The sequence below is a fragment of the Ranitomeya imitator genome, chromosome 8, assembly GCF_032444005.1.
Source record: "Ranitomeya imitator isolate aRanImi1 chromosome 8, aRanImi1.pri, whole genome shotgun sequence".
NCBI lineage: Eukaryota > Metazoa > Chordata > Amphibia > Anura > Dendrobatidae > Ranitomeya > Ranitomeya imitator.
In genome coordinates, this window is record NC_091289.1 from 184,118,550 (window position 1) to 184,140,060 (window position 21,511).

At 40.5% G+C, this 21,511-nt stretch overlaps 2 protein-coding genes across 3 annotated transcripts in view; one reads left to right on the forward strand and one right to left on the reverse strand.

The window, feature by feature from the left end:
* PRKAA2 (protein kinase AMP-activated catalytic subunit alpha 2) overlaps positions 1-8,043 on the forward strand; it is a 35,676-nt gene extending 27,633 nt beyond the window's left edge. The window contains exon 9 of the mRNA XM_069738094.1: positions 3,361-8,043. Coding sequence (XP_069594195.1) covers positions 3,361-3,596 — 236 coding nt within the window. The 3' untranslated portion in view covers positions 3,597-8,043. The remainder of the gene's footprint in view (positions 1-3,360) is intronic.
* Positions 8,044-9,782: 1,739 nt separating this feature from the next.
* The window catches only part of FYB2 (FYN binding protein 2), a 40,750-nt gene continuing 29,021 nt past the window's right edge, over positions 9,783-21,511 (reverse strand). Inside the window, exons 18-23 of one of the 2 annotated variants that reach the window (XM_069738095.1) lie at positions 19,185-19,248; positions 19,020-19,091; positions 18,664-18,736; positions 13,698-13,860; positions 11,456-11,489; positions 9,783-10,548 (exon numbers count right to left, since the gene is read on the reverse strand). In XM_069738095.1, coding sequence (XP_069594196.1) covers positions 10,530-10,548; positions 11,456-11,489; positions 13,698-13,860; positions 18,664-18,736; positions 19,020-19,091; positions 19,185-19,248 — 425 coding nt within the window. In that variant the 3' untranslated portion in view covers positions 9,783-10,529. The remainder of the gene's footprint in view (positions 10,549-11,455; positions 11,490-13,697; positions 13,861-18,663; positions 18,737-19,019; positions 19,092-19,184; positions 19,249-21,511) is intronic. The other variant, XM_069738096.1, reaches the window with a different exon arrangement.

Genomic DNA, 21,511 nt, shown 5'->3' on the forward strand with positions numbered 1-21,511 from the left:
GTGGTCATCTAAGCTGACATCCTGTAGAATATCAAATCCTTGTCCCTTGTGATGGAACCATAATGTCTTGGCTGCTGTCCTGTAGTGTTCCAGGCTGTGATTTTGAAAAGAGTCTCTGATTCTCTTTGTAGAACAATATAAATACTTTTTATACCCACATCTGAGTTTCAGGTTATCATCCACAGGTCAGTGGGGAAGTGGGATGAGTTTAGCTCTCATTTTTGAGTATTTAATCATTTTTTTGCATAGTTTTTCCTCTTCTGTCTTGCAAGTCAGCAAGCTACAGGGTACAACATAATGGTCAATCGACATATTATCAGACATCGATTGTTCAATGACCCTGCGTCCCTGTTTTGCAAAGATAGCAAACAATAAGCTGTAGGAGCTGATATAAGAGGCAACAGCAGCCATTCAAAAATATCAAGAATCAACTTTTAAGACTCACATGATAACAGTCTAAGTTTCTTGGTATGGCAACCGGGAACCTAAGGAACACCAAGATATACCATCATTTTACACCTATTATATAATTGTAGAGGCTGAGCATGATAGGATATATGTCAGTGTTAGGGCACATTTTCGGTTCGAGTGCGATCCGATAAAACATTGGATCACACTCAGAGCAATGTTATTCTATGGGGACGTGCACATGTCCCAATTTTCTCCCCAGACAGAGTTTTTCCAGAGGAAAAGATCGCAAGTCAATGAGTCCATGGTAAACATTGGACTTCACTCGGTCGACATCTGATTGTAGTCTGATTTCTACAAACTGACAGAATGGAGAAGATGGGGATTTTTTTCCATCCTCTTTTCATTCAAGAGAATAGGATCACACTGTGATCATATTGATCAGAGTTTGATCAGAGTGTCATTTGCATAATTGGTCCATTTTTCTCGAATGAGAGTATCTACAGTCATCTGCACCTGTCCTAATGCTGACGGGCATAATATACTGCAATACATACTGTATACTACAAGCAATCAAGTGCTTAGAATTTCAAGTCCCCTTATAAGACTAAAACAGGTAAAAAAGAATGGAAAAAAAAAACACAAAAAATTCTTCTCATTCAAATTTTTTTTATAATACAATCTACTATATAATTGTCTAAGGGGTACTTCCGTCTGTCTGTCTGTCCCGGATATTCATTGGTCACGGCCTCTGTCTGTCACGGAAATCTAACTCGCTGATTGGTCGCGGCAAAACAGCCACGACCAATCAGCGACGGGCACAGTCCAGCGCCAAAATGGCCGCTCCTTCCTCCCCACAGTCAGTGCCCGCTCCATTATCCCCTCCAGTCAGCGCTCACACAGGGTTAATGGCAGCGCTAACGGACCGCGTTATGCCGTGGTGTAACGTACTCCAATAACGCCGCTAACCCTGTGTGACCAGATTTTTACTATTGATGCTGCCTATGCAGCATCAATTGTAAAAAGATCTAATGTTAAAAATAATTAAAAAAATAAAAAATCATTATATATTCACCTTCCGCCGCCTTTCCCGCTCCTCGCGACGCTCTGGTGACCGCTCCATGCAAGCGGCAGGTTTCGGTGGCAAGGATGGTATGCGAGAAGGACCTGCCATGACGTCACGGTCATGTGACCGCAACATCATCACAGGTCCTGCGAGAAAGACCTGTCATGACGTCACGGTCATGTGACCACGACGTCATCACAGGTCCTGCGCCCATACCGACCCTGGGACCGGAAGCTGCCGTGTGCACCGCACACAGGGCCAGGACTTCAACGGGCTTTCGGAGGGTGAGTATATGTTTATTTTTATTTTAAGTCTGTATACTACATGGCTCTGTGCTGTATACTCCGTCGCTGTGCAATATACTACGTGGCTGGGCAATATACTACGTGGCTGGGCAATATACTACGTAGCTGGGCAATATACTACATGACTGGGCAATATACTACGTGGCTGTGCAATATACTACGTGGCTGGGCAATATACTACGTGGCTGGGCAATATACTACGTGACTGGGCAATATACTATGTGGCTGTGCAATATACTACGTGGCTGGGCAATATACTACGTAGCTGGGCAATATACTACATGACTGGGCAATATACTACTTGGCTGGGCAATATACTACGTGGCTGGGCAATATACTACGTGGCTGGGCAATATACTACGTGGCTGGGCAATATACTACATGACTGGGCAATATACTACTTGGCTGGGCAATATACTACGTGGCTGGGCAATATACTACGTGGCTGGGCAATATACTACGTGGCTGGGCAATATACTACGTGACTGGGCAATATACTATGTGACTGAGCAATATACTACATGACTGGGCAATATACTACTTGGCTGGGCAATATACTACGTGGCTGGGCAATATACTACGTGACTGGGCAATATACTACGTGGCTGGGCAATATACTACGTGACTGGGCAATATACTATGTGACTGAGCAATATACTACGTGGCTGGGCAATATACTACGTGGCTGGGCAATATACTACGTGGCTGGGCAATATACTACGTGGCTGGGCAATATACTACGTAGCTGGGCAATATACTACATGACTGGGCAATATACTACATGACTGGGCAATATACTACTTGGCTGGGCAATATACTACGTGGCTGGGCAATATACTACGTGGCTGGGCAATATACTACTTGGCTGGGCAATATACTACGTGGCTGGGCAATATACTACGTGGCTGGGCAATATACTACATGACTGGGCAATATACTACTTGGCTGGGCAATATACTACGTGGCTGGGCAATATACTACGTGGCTGGGCAATATACTACGTGACTGGGCAATATACTACGTGGCTGTGCAATATACTACGTGGCTGGGCAATATACTACATGGCTGGGCAATATACTACGTGGCTGGGCAATATACTACGTGGACATGCATATTCTAGAATACCCGATGCGTTAGAATCGGGCCACCATCTAGTGTAAAGATAAAAGTACATATAATGGGCATTGCCACGTCCGGAACTATGTGATAATGGTTATCAATCACGCTCAGCTCTCTGGGTACAGTGTTTTACGCACCCAGTGGGAATATTTATTATAATAAGCGCTTAACACAAGGCAATAAAGTATGTAACGTAGCAGAAGACTTGAATCACCAATATTTCGTTCCGTCCTGGAACTTTTTCATTATAGTGTTATATTTTTATCTCCTGTCCTATCGAACTGCCAGGACACTGACAAGTATGGCTTCTACATTCGTATGTTATGAAAACTGCATAGTAAACGCCATGAAAGAAAGACAATCGCGCCAATAGTGGTGCCAATACCAAACTACTTAAAAAAATGTAGGAAACACAAAAAATGTATCTGTAATAACTTGTTACTTTTGGCTTTTGCTCTGCAGATGAAGTCATGGAGCACAAGTCGGGCACCTCTACGCCCCAACGTTCGTGTTCTGCAGCCGGCCTGCACCGACCACGGCTCAGCATAGATTCTGCAAGCGCCGAATGCCCTTCCCAATGTGGATCCATGTACGGGTCCCTCTCTGGCTCCTTCTCTCTGGCAAGCCCGCGGCTAGGTAGCCACACGATGGATTTCTTTGAAATGTGTGCCAGCCTAATTACCACATTAGCTCGCTAACGAGCACCGGCACGACATACACGGCTCTCTTTCGTTCTATGGCGGCCATTACTGTCATTTTCAAGTTGCATCCCAGATGTAGGATTGTTTTTTGTTTTTTTTTTTACTTAAAGGGATTCTCCATCTAGATTTTAATTTCAGAATCTATCGCTGGCTAAAATAGAAAATGATATGCGTTTTTTCCTTTCGGTAGTATAGTGCCAACTTAGCTATGGACTGAGGCATTTCAGTCAGGCTCTTTGCAATGGATGACGGTCAGGATAAAGCCGGGTACACGCTGCCGACATTTAGAGTCTGAGTCCTGACTGCCATATCTGGACTTGACGCTTTCTTCTGGCCTAATTTCAGCCATATATAAGGCTGCTGAGTTTGGATCAGGAGACCCACGTCCGGTTCTTGTATCACTGTCCATACTAAGACCATGGATACCGGAAGTGTGAAACTGGCGAGAGACATAAGGCATGAAGGGTGCACCTGCACTAGACCTTTCTGACACCAGGTGAAGCCCAACAACACATTGGGGGGCTCAGTTTGGACTTAGGGTCTCTTCAAAACCTATTGATATAACCATAGGGTTGTCAGACAGCAACCAGCCTGTCCTCCACTTTAAGGACTTACTGAGCTGAGGACAGTTAAGAGACACTTAGCAGTACTCGCACCATAGTTGCCTCTCACTCTCAGGACCACATGATAGGGGTTGTCTGAGAAGTTAACATTAATGGCCTATCGGTGTCCGAGCGGTGGGGATGCGAAACCGGCATCTCCGCCGATCAGCTGTTCTCGGTGCCGGAGGCGGTTGGAACTGCCCAGTTGTGGAGCAGCACAGCGCCGTCAACTGTATTGTGGCCACGGCCTGGTACTGCAGTCCGCCCCCTATTCAAATCAATAGGGGTGGAGATTCAGTACCCGGCCGCTGCCACGATTCCGGCGACGGAGCTGTGCTGTGCAGCTTCTCAACTGAGCATTGTCAACCGCCGACGACACCGGCAGAAACTAATCATTGGCATGTGTCGCACCCCCACCGATCAGACATCGATTATCTATCCCAAGGGTAGGCCATCAGTGTTAAAAGTCCCGGACAACCCCTTTTATGTATATTTTGCCAAGTTAAAGGATTTGTACATAATTAGAAAACAATGGCTGCGTTCTTCCCAAAATATGGCCTCATCCTTGCACAGGTATTGTGTGGTAGATCATCCCCATTCACTTAGGTGTAGTTGAGCTGCAGTACAAGCAACAAACAGATAGGGGCGCTGTATCATCAAGACAGCAGCCATTTTTTTCCTAACCCTGTACAACCCAATTAAATCTAGATAAAAATCCTTTCAATAAAAAAAATACATATCAGGTCGCATTTCGGATTTATCTTAGAGCCAATTGTACATTTGCTTTAAAAATATACAAATGCTTTTTTTTTTTTTTAAATAAATACAATTTTTAGAAGTTGTATAATTTAACTCAGGCGATGTGTAAAAGTGCGAAAAATCAGCACCAAAACACCACAAACCCCAAACAGCTGCTGCTTATGATGATATACCTACAAAGATTAGTTCACTTTTTTTTTCTTCTTTTTTTTTTTTTAGGATCTGAGACTATTAGATAGAAGGTGCACTGAATCTATTTATTACTAGAGTTGGAAATTTTTATTTATTTTTATTATATTAGAGTCAGATTATGATAAGCCGCCTCTTATTTTTCTATGTGCGCCAACACAATAGGCAGGAGTGAAACTTTGAAGAATTGTTTGTGAACAAAGTTAGAATTTTTTTTTTTTTTTTGTAATTAGAATTTTACATGATCACGTAATTGATCCAGAGTACTGACGAACAAAATAAAATAAAAGGAAAATTATCCGAAAAATAAGAGCTTTCTTAAAATAAAATTATGCTAAATAAAAATCATCCCCTAGGGAAAATTAAAGTATCTTCTTCTTTTCACATGATAGGAGATAAATGGTTAATCCCTGTGGATGCAACCTCTGGGACCCTCAACAATCCGGAGAACAAGGGTGAAGGACCTGTACTGAGCATGTGCAAACACTCCTCTCACCGTCCATAGACGTGGTGGTCGCACATGCTCAGTACGGCACCAGTCACACAGGAGAATATGAGCCCTCTGTTCTTGGGATAGACGGGGTCTCAGCAGTCGGACCCTTATTTATAATATGTATATCCTGTTGATAATGTTTATGCAACACCCCATTTACTACCCCCACTATTGACTTTTATATATACATCCAAATCCCACTCCTTTTCATTGGCATTCGAGACCGAAGCAAAAGGGAAAGTGAGGTTGAGACAAAAATTTTGGGAGTTGAGTTATTCTTTTTTTTTCTTCTGGATTCATCACGTTTAACAGATGTCCATGAACCAAGGTGAATTTTTCCGTGGTTTTTCCAGAATTCATGTTATTCCCAGTCATTTCCTATGTTTACAACCCTGCAGTTCATACAGATTTATATATTAAACCCAGGTAAAACTACAGGATCTCATCGAACAATCTGTATTTAGCATTGACAAGATTGAGTCATCTGTGTTGTCCAAGTTTTAACATTCGGAGAATGATAGAACTGTCCGAAAAGAAAAAAAACGCAAAAATCATAAGATGATCTAGTGCCGCCAGGCAAAAACTTAGAAAGCTGAACATCAGATTGATAGTGTAACATTCTGATCAGAACCTCGGGTTCCGTTTAGGAAATTGTTGCCTAGCAGCAATAGATCAGCGTATGATTTTTGGATGTGCGGTCCATGTCTTTTTCTACTGATCTAGCATTCAGAGAAAAATAGGTGATCTCCAATTCTGTATGATCGTAGAGATTAAAGTAAATCTATGTTTATCGACCTTGGGCCTTTTTGTTTTCAGGACGGAATACTTTAGTAATTAGGTACATAAGCTCTTAGCTTTGTGATTTAAAGGTGCATGTAAGTACACATGATTGGAGAATATGTAGGGGTGCAAAGTGTTACAAAGAAGTTGGATGGAAGTAGCATGATACAAAGAGGCGTCCTTGGGGTAGAAAGTATTGGGACAGGCAAGATTTGCATGTGAGGTTTTAAGATTTTTGTAAATAATTAATAGTACATCTACTGCTTCGTTTTATGTATACAGCTCCTATGCAAACTTCTGTGTCTCCAGAGCTCCAGCCTACAAACACGCTCTGTGAAGTCTGACCCTGTCATCATGTTTTATTCCCACTACCTCCACTTCTGGATAACAACATATTGCAAAAGAGTGCGCAGATGAAAGACAGGGATACACGACTGCTGGTGTAGGCTACTCAGAGTTCACAGTATGTACACTGTAAGACATATACTGTAGGTTTTCATAGGAACCGTATACAAAAAAACATCACAAAATCCGCAACATGTGCACATACCCTAAAAGGTTTTTTTTTTCCAGAATGTAATAAAGCATCCTCCATTGTATAATTGTAGCGGCCGCCCGTACTAGTCGTGTTAGGACGGGGTATAGTCTGATGAACCACCACTTCCGAGAACTGTGTCTCAACTGTCAGAAGGCCAATATCGTAAGTAAACCTACTACCTCCGGGAGATATGGACAAGGCCTGTGACATTAGAAGAAATAAATCTTCTCAGCTGATGAAGCACTAACTATTTTTTCTCCAATCTCAGTCCTCTGTGCTCAATAAGCTGAGGAGAGGATTTATTTCTTCTCCTGTCAGACATTTCTCTGGCGGCTCCAGTTTGTGTGCTCATCGCACAGCTCCTCTGCCAGTTGAGACACTGGTCTCAGGAGTAATGATTCTTCAGACCACAGTCCATCCTCACAGATGACTTGGACAGGCTGCCATTTGAATTATGTGACTGGGACCGTTTTAATACATACCTGGAGAATCACTTTAACTACCCTTTTCCTCACAAAACGCCACTGAGAACAGCATAACCTAGCACTAGAATTTATTCTCTGCCGCATGTTCTGACCCCGAGGGCCCTGCAAGAAGAAGGCAGCCGGATGTTTTGTGGGTTGCGATACTTCTACTAGTTGGTCTGGTTTAGTGCCTGATATTCCTGTGAGTAACAACATGTCCTTGGATAGGATTAAGCAGGAGCTGGAATGTGTCCAGAGATTGCGCCACCCCGGCTGAGGTTTCCAATGTTTTTTAAAGAGCTATGGTTGCGATGCAGTCCGTCCCGGTGGCCATGTTGTGTCGTCTTGCTTCCACTGTCCTTGTCAGACTTTTACCAACGTTTGTTACCATTTGTGTTAAACTCTGTGTATGACAATCTTGTAACCCTCGTGTCGCGTTACACTGAATATCGAGCACTAGGATTGCGAGTCACAATGTCACGTGCAACACAACGTAGGCACAGAAGATTTGTTATTGATTTGTAGAATTTTTTTGTATACAATGAATATTCATGATGAACATATATCGTATTTATCAAAACGATCTGCACAGTTTCAATAAATCAGTGTGATGAAATCCTGTCGCTTCATCTGTTTGTTATATGTGGACACACACAAACGTCAGCCTTTTTCCTTGGGTTTTGTAGAAAGTTATCACCTTTCCATAGGAGACGTGATAACTCTGCTGTTCATTGGGGTCTGAATGCCAGGACCTGCAACAAGTTGGAAATCGAAACTCTGCAGAATCCTGTCTGAATGGAAGAAGGTTGCCCTATTCATTGTCTATGGGAGTGCTGAAACTAGCCCCAAGTGCAGTAAAAACCCAATAGAAGAGGTGATGATGCCATCACCAGTGACTCTGAGATTAGGGTTCTGGATCCTGAGAACCATCTTGCATGAAGCTTAACGTGCGCCTGCTCAACCTCCGCTCAACTCATTGTCTATCCTGAAAACAACCGAGCGCTGTACTCAACTTTCTCCTGCAGTCCAATAGACAATGAAAGGAGCGCAGGTTGAGCGCACATGCCCCCACTCATTCAGGAACAGCAGAGGCCATATACCAGGTTCCAGAGCCTGATCTTGAGATCGCTGTAGGGTTCCTACAGTCAGATCCACAGCGATCAGTAAGTAATCCCCTATCCTATAGGTAGGCAATAACGTCAATTCTGGGGACTCGCCTTTAAAGGGATTGTCCACTACTCAGACAAGCCCTTTTCGATATTTAAGTCCCCCCCCCCCCCAATAAAATAATAAGACTTAAAGGCACCTCCGGCATTGGCACTGGCTCCCCTGGGGGCATTGTTACATCGCCGGAACCCAAGATGAGTATGAGTGTAATTATTTTACTGGGGGAAACACAGGGATTCAGAAGTGGTTTTCCTAGTAGTGGATAACCCCCTTTAAATAAAATTGAGATTTTTTTCCCCCCTTTTTTGTATGATGGTTTATACATCTTAAATATGACCATCTATAGTTATTTTTAAATATATAAAACATGTTGTAACTCAGAGCCAGCAATATAAAAAGGGAAAAAATAATAACTGGTACATAATAATTGGAAGTGTTCTACCAGGAGCTGCTGCCTGCACTTATCAAATCAAAAAAATAAACTTAAGGAATTATTACAATTTTATCCATTACTCCACCAAAAGCTCCTATTACAAAAGGGGGAAGAAAAAAACAGAAAAATATATTGACTTGATGATTTGTCTAAGAATGTAGCCACAATGAAATATACTAGGAAACATTATACTGTACCTGCCTTAACATTTAAGCAAAATGATTTCGCTTTAAATATTTAATACATAATTGACCTTTTCTTTATTATTTATTCACTTCAATCATTGTAGGTGTTAAACTAGTTTACCAGCATATTTAGACAATTGTAACAAACGCCTGCAGTTTTCTAAAGTTAAAAAGACTTTTTTGTTTTTTTTGCCAGTTCTGAAAAAAATATTTTAAACCAAATGTACAAGGTGATGTTCACGTGGTGTTTTTTTTTTTTATAGCATTTCAAGTGTAGAATTTTTATTTTTCAGATATTTCTTTCTGGATGGCAAGAAAATATTTCCTGTCATCATTGCAAAAAAATATTCTAAAATGTAGACATGACAAAAAAATAAAATAAATAAAATAAAAATGGTTTTGCCTAAATGCAATAGTCATACTGAAATTTATTGTGTGTAGACAATTTAATTTTCTCCTATTTTCTATCAAAAATCATCCAGAAAATGTGCCTAAATCAAGGTGTGTGAAATATTATTATTATTTATTATTGAATATAATGGGTGTGAAAAAAAAAGTTAGCCAAAAAAAATAAAAATTTCACAGCAGGAATTTTTATTTTTATTTACTACAAAATATATAGCAATGATACATTCTGATACATATAAATAGCACTTTATTATTTATTTATTAAAGCATTAAAGTCTACAGCCTTCCACCAAAGATTTCTGAAATTCTGCAAACAATTCTACGATTGTCCACTCTTATTTCTAGGCCTAAGTTTTTCTTATGCAAGATTTCATAAAACTGTTCGGTGTAAACTTGTCTAGACAAATGAGAATTTAGTCGACTACCAACTTTTTGGACATTCTTACCGATGTCTTATTTTGGAAGCCGCTTCCTCCGCAGCCCAAACATACAGTGCGCCATCTTTAGGCTTCATTTTACAAAATGCGGTTTTTCATTACGGTTTTCAGATATCAAAAAATGCGTTTTTGCTGCGATAATTAAAAAAAAAAATGATTAAAACAGCAACATTTTTTGCAAAAAAATAAAAATAATTTTGCTGCAATGTCTGAAAACGGTAGTGAAAAAAAAAAATAACACTTTGGGTAGCGTTCAAGAAATTTGCCAACAGCTCAAGGAGTCCTGGAGGTCTCCACCTTTACGTTTTGGGAGAGTTGGCGACTTCTGTTTTTTAGTTCCCCAAAAAGATAAAGAAATCTAAAGGAATAAAATAAAACCCAAACATTTTAACGCATAGTAAAATAATGGAAGACGTCCAGGAGAAACCGCTGAAGTTAAGCAGCGATAGATGACACGAGAGAAGTTATTTTATTTTTACTCATGATCTTCCATTCTGTGAAAAAAAAAAAATTATTAAGAATCATTCAATAAATTATAAGGGGTTCCTTTTCTTCTTTTTTTTTCCCCAGAAAGAGCAGCACAACCATCCATAGGTTGTCTCGGATATTGCAGCTTTACTAAAGTTAATGGGGCTGGGGTTTAATACTACACACAACTTGTGATTAGATGCGCCACTGTTTTTGGAAGGAGGCAGCAGTGTTTTCCTGTAGAATTCCCATTACTGAATTGTATCCACCATCTACAGGATTTAGAGATGCAAATTGTCTCTTTAGAGAGGAAGAGGACTAGAACTCTATAGCGCCACCTGTTGGAAGTAGCAATGCGAAGAGTCAATATTGACCCTTTAACGAGCCTGGTCACGTGACTTTGGCTTTTATTCCAAGTCATGTGACAAGGTTCATTAAAGGGTCGATATTGACTACTTCCAACTAGAGTTCAGTCCTCTTCCTCTCTGAAGAGACACTTTGCATATTTAAGCCGTTGCAAGGCTTAAAAGTCTCCTCACTTTGCCATGACAGACTTGACATGTCACTCTCCGCAAGGAGACACGTTACCCCTTGGATATAGGATATAGAGTCATATTCTGATCACTGAGGGTCTCCCTGATTAGCCCCCTGAGAATGGGCTTCTTCACATACTGAACCGTGGCTCTATTCATTGTCTATGGTACTGCCAGGAAAAGTTTGGCTTAAGACGCTCGACTACTTCCAGCACGAGATCCCGCAGCAGTCAGCAACATGCTGTAGCTTTAAGGGAACTTTTGATGGTGACACTATCCCATTAAATCGTCATAGATTGGTAGTAGCCAACAGATTTTTAAATCATACATTATTTTTTATTTTTTGGTCCATTTACACATATGGGAAAACTCACTATTTAGGTCTCAAAAGTGTACTTACTTGAAGTTTAGACAATCGATCCGGAGGTAACCATCTGTAAGGTGAGAAAAGACTTTACTGTGGGTACAGATTATGCTTTTTATATATTGGACAATTATCTATACATGTGTTATTAATAATTACCAGATTATATGGCATTCATATTAAAAAGGTAAATGAAAGAGAGCGCCATCGTAAACCCATTCACACCCCATTTCTTACACTCCAGGTAAAGGCAAAAAGCCAAAGAAAGCCTGGGATGAAAAGCGGAGTCACCTCCATCACCACTGAGAATGATACATCTACTATATAATTGTCCAAGGGTCACTTCTGTCTGTCCTTCTGTCTGTCACGGACATTCATTGGTCGCGGCCTCTGTCTGTCATGGAAATCCAAGTCACTGATTTGGTCGTAGGCGTTTTGCCACGACCAATCGGCGACGGGCACAGTCCGGCGGCAAAATGGCCGCTCCTTCCTCCCCGCAGTCAGTGCCCGCTCCGTACTCCCCTCCAGTCAGCGCTCACACAGGGTTAATGGCAGCGCTAATAGACCGCGTTATGCCGCGGTGTAATGCACTCCATTAACGCTGCTATTAACCCTGTGTGACCAAGTTTTTACTATTGATGCTGCCTATGCAGCATCAATAGCAAAAAGATCTGATGTTACAAATAATAAAAAGAAAAAAAAAAATATTGTTACATACTCACCGTCCGTCGGCCCCTCAGATCCAGAACAGGCCTTTCCTGCTCCTCACGACACTCCCGTGACCGCTCCATGCATTGTGATCTCGCGAGATGATGACGTAGCGGTCTCGCAAGACCGCTACGTCATCATCTCGCGAGACCGCAATGCACTCTTGAGACCGGAGCGCGCGAGGAGCGGCGGTAACCGCTTCGCCATGATCTGGGGGGTCCAACGGAAGGTGAGTATATAACTATTTTTTATTTATTTATTTTTTTTAACAGGGATTTGATGCCCACATTGCTATATACTACGTGGGCTGTGCTTTATACTACGCGGGCTGTGCAATGTACTACGCGGGCTGTGCAATGTACTGCGCGGGCTGTGCAATGTACTGCGCGGGCTGTGCAATGTACTGCGCGGGCTGTGCAATGTACTGCGCGGGCTGTGCAACGTTCTGCGCGGGCTGTGCAAAGTTCTGCGCGGGCTGTGCAACGTACTGCGCGGGCTGTGCAACGTACTGCGCGGGCTGTGCAACGTACTGCGCGGGCTGTGCAACGTACTACGCGGGCTGTGCAACGTACTGCGCGGGCTGTGCAACGTACTGCGCGGGCTGTGCAACGTACTGCGCGGGCTGTGCAACGTACTGCGTGGGCTGTGCAACGTACTGCGTGGGCTGTGCAATGTTCTGCGTGGGCTGTGCAATGTACTGCGTGGGCTGTGCAATGTTCTGCGTGGGCTGTGCAATGTACTGCGTGGGCTGTGCAATGTACTGCGTGGGCTGTGCAATGTACTGCGTGGGCTGTGCAATGTACTGCGTGGGCTGTGCAATGTACTGCGTGGGCTGTGCAATGTACTGCGTGGGCTGTGCAATGTTCTGCGTGGGCTGTGCAATGTTCTGCGTGGGCTGTGCAATGTACTGCGTGGGCTGTGCAATGTACTGCGTGGGCTGTGCAATGTACTGCGTGGGCTGTGCAATGTTCTGCGTGGGCTGTGCAATGTACTGCGTGGGCTGTGCAATGTACTGCGTGGGCTGTGCAATGTACTGCGTGGGCTGTGCAATACACTACGTGGGCTGTGCTATACACTACGTGGCCTGTGCTATACACTACATGTGTGGGCTGTTATACACTCCGTGAGCTGTGCTATACACTACGTGGCTGTGCAATATGCTACATGGGCTGTGCTATATACTACGTGGCTCTGCTATATACTACATGGGCTGTTATATACTACGTGGCTGTGCTATATACTACGTGGCTGGCCGCGAACAATCAGCAATAGGCGCAGTCCGGCCGCGAATTGGCGCGGGAGTTGAACCACGCTTCGCTAATTGGTCACAGATGGCCAAATCCTGTGTATTATTCTAAAATCTTCATAAATAAACTACATACATATTCTAGAATACCCGATGCGTTAGAATCGGGCCACCATCTAGTTATTTATAAACAGCCATTCAGTTCTACACTTGGTAGATACAGAGGCTCCATCTCATGTTCAGATAAAGTATAACAGTACAATGGTTTCATCTTTTGGGACAAGATCAACTTTACAGTAATTTTCCTAGAACAAATATACTCACATTTTCCTGCAAAATTTCGGCAAATTATTTGGTCTTCATTTGTGACATCTATGACTTCAACTATTTCTCCAGGCTTCACTGCGAGATCCAATTTATCTTTTGGTGAGAGTGGAGCCAGGTCATTAATAGTCGCAGTGTTAATAACATTAATTTCACCCGTGTACTGGAAAATATATAGAGAACATAAGAAGTTTCACCAACACAAAACACAACAGTTGTGCCAATAAGGAAAACAGCCTTCTGAATAAGGACAAAACAGTAAAAAGTGGTTAATTTAACTGAGCTAACAAGGGAACTGGGTAAAGCGCACAGAAGATTATTAGAATGTTTACTACATCAGTGATACATCCTGTAGTGACAAACCCTTTCAATATAGCAACTGTAATACTGACCCACTATGTACAATAACTAGTATAATACTGCACATGTACAAGAATATAACTACTATAATACTGCCCCATGTACAAGAATATAACTACTATAATACTGCCCCTTTGTACAAGAATATAACTAGTATAATATTGCCCCCTATGAACAAGAATATAACTACTATAATACTGCCCCCTATGTACAAGAATATAACTACTATAATACTGCCCCCTATGTACAAGAATATAACTACTATAATACTGCCCCTTTGTACAAGAATATAACTACTATAATACTGCCCCCTATGTACAAGAATATAACTACTATAATACTGCCCCTTTGTACAAGAATATAACTACTATAATACTGCCCCCTATGTACAAGAATATAACTACTATAATACTGCCCCTTTGTACAAGAATATAACTACTATAATACTGCCCCTATATACAAGAATATAACTACTATAATACTGCCCCCTATGTACAAGAATATAACTACTATAATACTGCCCCCTATGTACAAGAATATAACTACTATACTACTGCCCCCTAAATACAAAAATATAACTACTATAATACTGCCCCCTATGTACAAGAATATAACTACTATAATACTGTCCCTATATACAAGAATATAACTACTATAATACTGCCCCCTATGTACAAGAATATAACTACTATAATACTGCCCCTTTGTACAAGAATATAACTACTATAATACTGCTCCTATGTACAAGAATATAACTACTATAATACTGCCTCTATGTACAAGAATATAACTACTATAATACTGCCCCCTATGTACAAGAATATAACTACTATAATACTGCCCCTTTGTACAAGAATATAACTACTATAATACTGCCCCCTATGTACAAGAATATAACTACTATAATACTGCCCCTTTGTACAAGAATATAACTACTATAATACTGCCCCCTATATACAAGAATATAACTACTATAATACTGCCCCCTATGTACAAGAATATAACTACTATAATACTGCCCCCTATGTACAAGAATATAACTACTATACTACTGCCCCCTAAATACAAAAATATAACTACTATAATACTGCCCCATATGTACAAGAATATAACTACTATAATACTGTCCCTATATACAAGAATATAACTACTATAATACTGCCCCCTATGTACAAGAATATAACTACTATAATACTGCCCCTTTGTACAAGAATATAACTACTATAATACTGCTCCTATGTACAAGAATATAACTACTATAATACTGCCCCCTATGTACAAGAATATAACTACTATAATACTGCTCCTATGTACAAGAATATAACTACTATAATACTGCTCCTATGTACAAGAATATAACTACTATAATACTGCTCCTATGTACAAGAATATAACTACTATAATACTGCTCCTATGTACAAGAATATAACTACTATAATACTGTCCCTATGTACAAGAATATAACTACTATAATACTGCTCCTATGTACAAGAATATAACTACTATAATACTGCCCCCTATGTACAAGAATATAACTACTATAATACTGCTCCTATGTACAAGAATATAACTACTATAATACTGCCCCTATTTACAATAATATAACTACTATAATACTGCTCCTATGTACAAGAATATAACAACTATAATACTACCCCTATGTACAAGAATATAACTACTATAATACTGCCCCTATGTACAAGAATATAACTACTATAATACAGCTCCTATGTACAAGAATATAACTGCTATAATACTGCTCCTATATACAAGAATATAACTACTATAATACTGCCCCTATATACAAGAATATAACTACTATAATACTGCTCCTATGTACAAGAACATAACTACTATAATACTGCTCCTATATACAAGAATATAACTACTATAATACTGCTCCTATGTACAAGAATATAACTACTATAATACTGCCCCTATGTACAAGAATATAACTACTATAATACTGCTCCTATGTACAAGAATATAACTACTATAATACTGCCCCTATGTACAAGAATATAACTACTATAATACTGCTCCTATGTACAAGAATATAACTACTATAATACTGCCCCTATGTACAAGAATATAACTACTATAATACTTCCCCTATGTACAAGAATATAACTACTATAATACTGCCCCTATGTACAAGAATATAACTACTATAATACTGCCCCTATGTACAAGAATATAACAACTACGAGGGGCGATCCAAAAGTAATGATAATCGGTTATTTCTATTGCACACAGAAATTAAAATAAAATGTTTTCTTCTCTCTTAGGTACCCACTAGTCCAGGAAAAAAAAAATCACTTAAATAGACCACGATTCCCGGGAGCTACATTCATTTGAATATGAACTGCCGAGGAGTGAACATCAAAATGGAAAATAACGAGCTCAGAGCTGTCATCAAATACCTCTGCTTGAAAAAAATGACTACCAAAGACATACACAGCGACTTGGTGGAAACATTGGGGGACTCTTCTCCTCCATATTCCACAGTTGCACGCTGGGCCAAGGAATTTAAGCTGGGAAGAACATCGACGGAAAATGAACATCGTGAAGGACGCCCATCCACGTCCCTCAATGAAGAAAACGTGAAAAAAGTTGAAGAAGTTGTATTGGCAGATCGAAGAGTGACTATCAGGCATGTAGCTGAGGTCACAGGGATCTCATATGGCAGTATTCAAAGAATCCTTGCAAAAGAATTGCATATGAGAAAGGTCTCCGCGCGTTGGGTGCCAAAAATGTTAACCGACGAGAAAAAGAAGAAACGAGTTGACATTTCAATAGCAAATCTCGAAAAGTTCCAAGCAGACAAGGAAAATTTTTTGTCACGTTTTTTGACCATGGACAAGACCTGGATCCACCACTTTGATCCCGAAACTAAAGAACAATTGATGACGTGGAAACGAGCCGACGAACCGACGCCGAAGAAATTCAGTGTCAAGCTCAGCAGGGAAGGTTATGGCGTCCGTTTTTTGGGACGCTGAAGGAATTATTATGGTGGACTATTTGGAGAAGGGAGCCACTATTACGGGCTCCTACTACGCAGAACAAATAAGAAGATTGTGGGAGGCTATCAAGGAGAAAAAGGCTGGAGTGTTGTTTCATCAAGATAACGCGCCGGCTCACAAAGCTGCAGTTGCCATGGCTACCATTCAAGAAGCGGGCTTTGAACTGGTGGAACACCCCGCCTATTGGCCAGATCTAGCCCCCAGTGACTTCTTTCTCTTTCCTCAGTTCAAGGAACACCTCCGGGGCAAGAAATTAGATGACAATAGCGACGTGATAACCGCTGTTGGGGATTTTTTGGAGGGTCAAGATCAAGAATTTTTTTCTAAGGGAATTCTAAATTTAGAAAAGAGATGGACTAAATGTATAGACTTGTTAGGAGACTATGTAAAAAAAAAAAAAAAAAAAAAAAAAAATTTGACTATTCATTGTGTTTAGTATTGATTATCATTACTTTTGGATCGCCCCTCGTATAATACTACCCCTATGTACAAGAATATAACTACTATAATACTGCCTCTATGTACAAGAATATAACTACTATAATACTGCCCCCTATGTACAAGAATATAACTACTATAATACTACTCCTATGTACAAGAATATAACTACTATAATACTGCCTCTATGTACAAGAATATAACTACTATAATGCTGCCCCTATGTACAAGAATATAACTACTATAATACTGCTCCTATGTACAAGAATATAACTACTATAATACTGCTCCTATGTACAAGAATATAACTACTATAATACTGCTCCTATGTACAAGACTATAACTACTATAATACTGCCCCTATGTACAAGAATATAACTACTATAATACTGCCCCCTATGTACAAGAATATAACTACTATAATACTGCTCCTATGTACAAGAATATAACTACTATAATACTGCTCCTATGTACAAGAATATAACTACTATAATACTGCTCCTATGTACAAGACTATAACTACTATAATACTGCTCCTATATACAAGAATATAACTACTATAATACTGTCCCTATGTACAAGAATATAACTACTATAATACTGCTCCTATGTACAAGACTATAACTACTATAATACTGCCCCTATATACAAGAATATAACTACTATAATACTGCTCCTATGTACAATAATATAACTACTATAATACTGCCCCATGTACAAGAATATAACTACTATAATACTGTCCCTATGTACAAGAATATAACTACTATAATACTGCCCCTATGTACAAGAATATAACTACTATAATATTGTCCCTATGTATAAGAATATAACTACTATAATACTGCCCCTATATACAAGAATATATAACTACTATAATACTGCCCTCTATGTATTATAGTAGTTATATTCTTGTACATAGGGGCAGTATTACAACAGTTATATTCTTACATATAGGAGCAGTAACAATAATAATAATAATAATAATATGTACAAGACTGTAACCACTATAATACTGCCCTGACAGCAGATTTAATAGCAGTTGTTCCACAAACAGGATATTTTACTCCTGATATTAAAATGAATGTTACATTTACATGTAATTGTTGAAATACACTGGAAAGAAAGAAAACAGAGACGCTAACCTTGAATTTCTCACGAAATATTTTTTCTTCTTTGGCAAATTTCTTCACTCCTGTTGTCGGACCGAAAAATTTTCTGGAAGGAAATATTTACATTGGGTAAAAAAAACAAAGTAAAAGATTTTGTATCTGAAATATGAAACAATGTAAAACAATTAAGAAAGTCGGAGAGATAGACTTTAGTATTTTTATGACGTGATAAGCCGAAGTGGGATAAATGTTTGGGGATGAAGTTTGCAAAATGGCAAAGAACTTTGGGCAATTTCACTGCTGTTCGATAGATAGATAGATAGATAGATAGATAGATAGATAGATAGATAGATAGATAGATAGATAGATAGATAGATAGATAGACCGACCTTTCAAATACTTTCTGTTCTTTATTTTTCTGAAATATTCCCCTCCATCCTGGAGACTTTTCTTCTTTTTCTCTGGAATTTAAAATGTCATCAATTCTTTAACACTTAGAGAAGGTTTGGTTACATAGATTATATACATATGAAAATATCTATAAATGAAGACACCTTTCATGCTCATCAGTTAAGTCATAGATGTAATGCTCGTCACTATCATGCGATGTCGTTCTATCTGTTGAAGATAAAATGAATAGATCACATGAGCATATTTTTGAGGAGTAATTTTCTCTGCAGTGACTAAAGGAGGGAAGTTTAAAAAAAAAAAAAAAAAAAAAAAAAATAATATATATTTTATTTCAGTAAATACTATTTTTGGGGAAAGGGTGTCAAAATGTATCTTTTTCCAGTGTAAATTGAAACCTAACTTTGTCCCTTAGGCTGTGTCCCCATGGTCAGTAATACTAGCATCCTGGCGAGTAGCGTACAGTACAAGCACAGTGGATGGGATTAATAGAAATTTCTATTATTATTATTATTATACATTTTTATAGCGCCATTTATTCCATGGCGCTTTACATGTGAATACGAGGCAAATATAGACAAATACATTAAACATGAGCAGATAACAAGGCACACGAGTACATAAGAAGGGAGGACCCTGCCCGCGAGGGCTCACAGTCTGCAGGGGGTGGGTGAGGATACACTAGGAGAGGGAAGAGCTGGCTGTGTAGCTGTTCAGTAGGTTGAGGATCACTGCAGGCTGTAGGCTTGTCGGAAGAGATGAGTCTTCAGGTTCTATTTGAAGGTTTCTATGGTAGGCGAGAGTCTGATGTGTTGGGGTAGAGAGTTCCAGAGTATGGGGGAAGCACGAGAGAAATCTTGGATGCGGTTATGGGAAGAAGAGATGAGAGGGGAGTAGAGAAGGAGATCTTGTGAAGATCGGAGGTTGCGTGTAGGTAAGTAGCGGGAGACCATGTCACAGATGGATGGAGGAGACAGGTTGTGGATGGCTTTGTATGTCAGTGTGAGGGTTTTGAACTGGAGTCTCTGGGCGATAGGAAGCCAGTGAAGGGCTTGACACAGGGGAGAGGCTGGGGAATAGCGGGGGGACAGGTGGATTAGTCGGGCAGCAGAGTGTAGGATGGATTGGAGTGGTGCCAGAGTGCTAGAGGGGAGGCCAGAGAGTAGGAGGTTGCAGTAGTCGAGGCGGGAGATGATAAGGGCATGCACTAGCGTTTTTGCAGTGTTGCGGTCAAGGAAAGCACGGATCCGGGAAATATTTTTGAGTTTGAGACTCAAATTTCTCAGTTTGAGAAATCCCATGCCTACTGTGCTTTTCTACGCTGCATGAAGTTACCTGCGCTGTGCGTTTGAGCGGCAACATGTCATTTTCTCTTGCTTAGATGCTGTCCCTTTTGTACTGAATTTCCCCATAGACTTGCATTAGATGCGGAAAATCCAGTTTAAAAAAAAGCACTTGCGTTGTAAGTGCGTTTACACGGTTGTTTTTAGCCTTGTTTACCTAATTAATAAAAATGAGATTGAATCCCCCTATTTTTGAGAACTAGCCAAGGTAAAGCAGACAGCTGGGAACTGATATCAGGCTGAGACCCTATTTTTGATAACCAGCCAAGGTAAAGCAGACAGCTGGGGACTGATATCAGGCTGAGACCCTATTTTTGATAACCAGCCAAGGTAAAGCAGACAGCTGGGGACTGATATCAGGCTGAGACCCTATTTTTGATAACCAGCCAAGGTAAAGCAGACAGCAGGGGACTGATATCAGGCTGAGACCCTATTTTTGATAACTAGCCAAGGTAAAGCAGACAGCAGGGGACTGATATCAGGCTGAGACCCTATTTTTGATAACCAGCCAAGGTAAAGCAGACAGCTGGGGACTGATATCAGGCTGAGACCCTATTTTTGATAACCAGCCAAGGTAAAGCAGACAGCTGGGGACTGATATCAGGCTGAGACCCTATTTTTGATAACCAGCCAAGGTAAAGCAGACAGCTGGGGACTGATATCAGGCTGAGACCCTATTTTTTGATAACCAGCCAAGGTAAAGCAGACAGCTGGGGACTGATATCAGGCTGAGACCCTATTTTTGATAACCAGCCAAGGTAAAGCAGACAGCAGGGGACTGAAATCAGGCTGAGACCCTATTTTTGATAACCAGCCAAGGTAAAGCAGACAGCTGGGGACTGATATCAGGCTGAGACGGTCTATTTATATTAGGACCTTCCCAGCCTAAAAATACCAGCCCACAGCCACCCCAGAATTGGCGCACCACATTAGATGCACCAATTCTGGCTCTTTGTCTGGCTCTTCCCAACTGCCCTGGAGCGGTGGCAATTGAGGTAATGGTAGTTTGGGTTGATGACAGCTCTGATTTGTCAACAATCACATCTGCAGACAAGCTCTTCAGGTTAGTAATGGGGTTGTATCTATCAGACACCACCATTACTAACCCAGTAATAAATGTAGCCATGAAG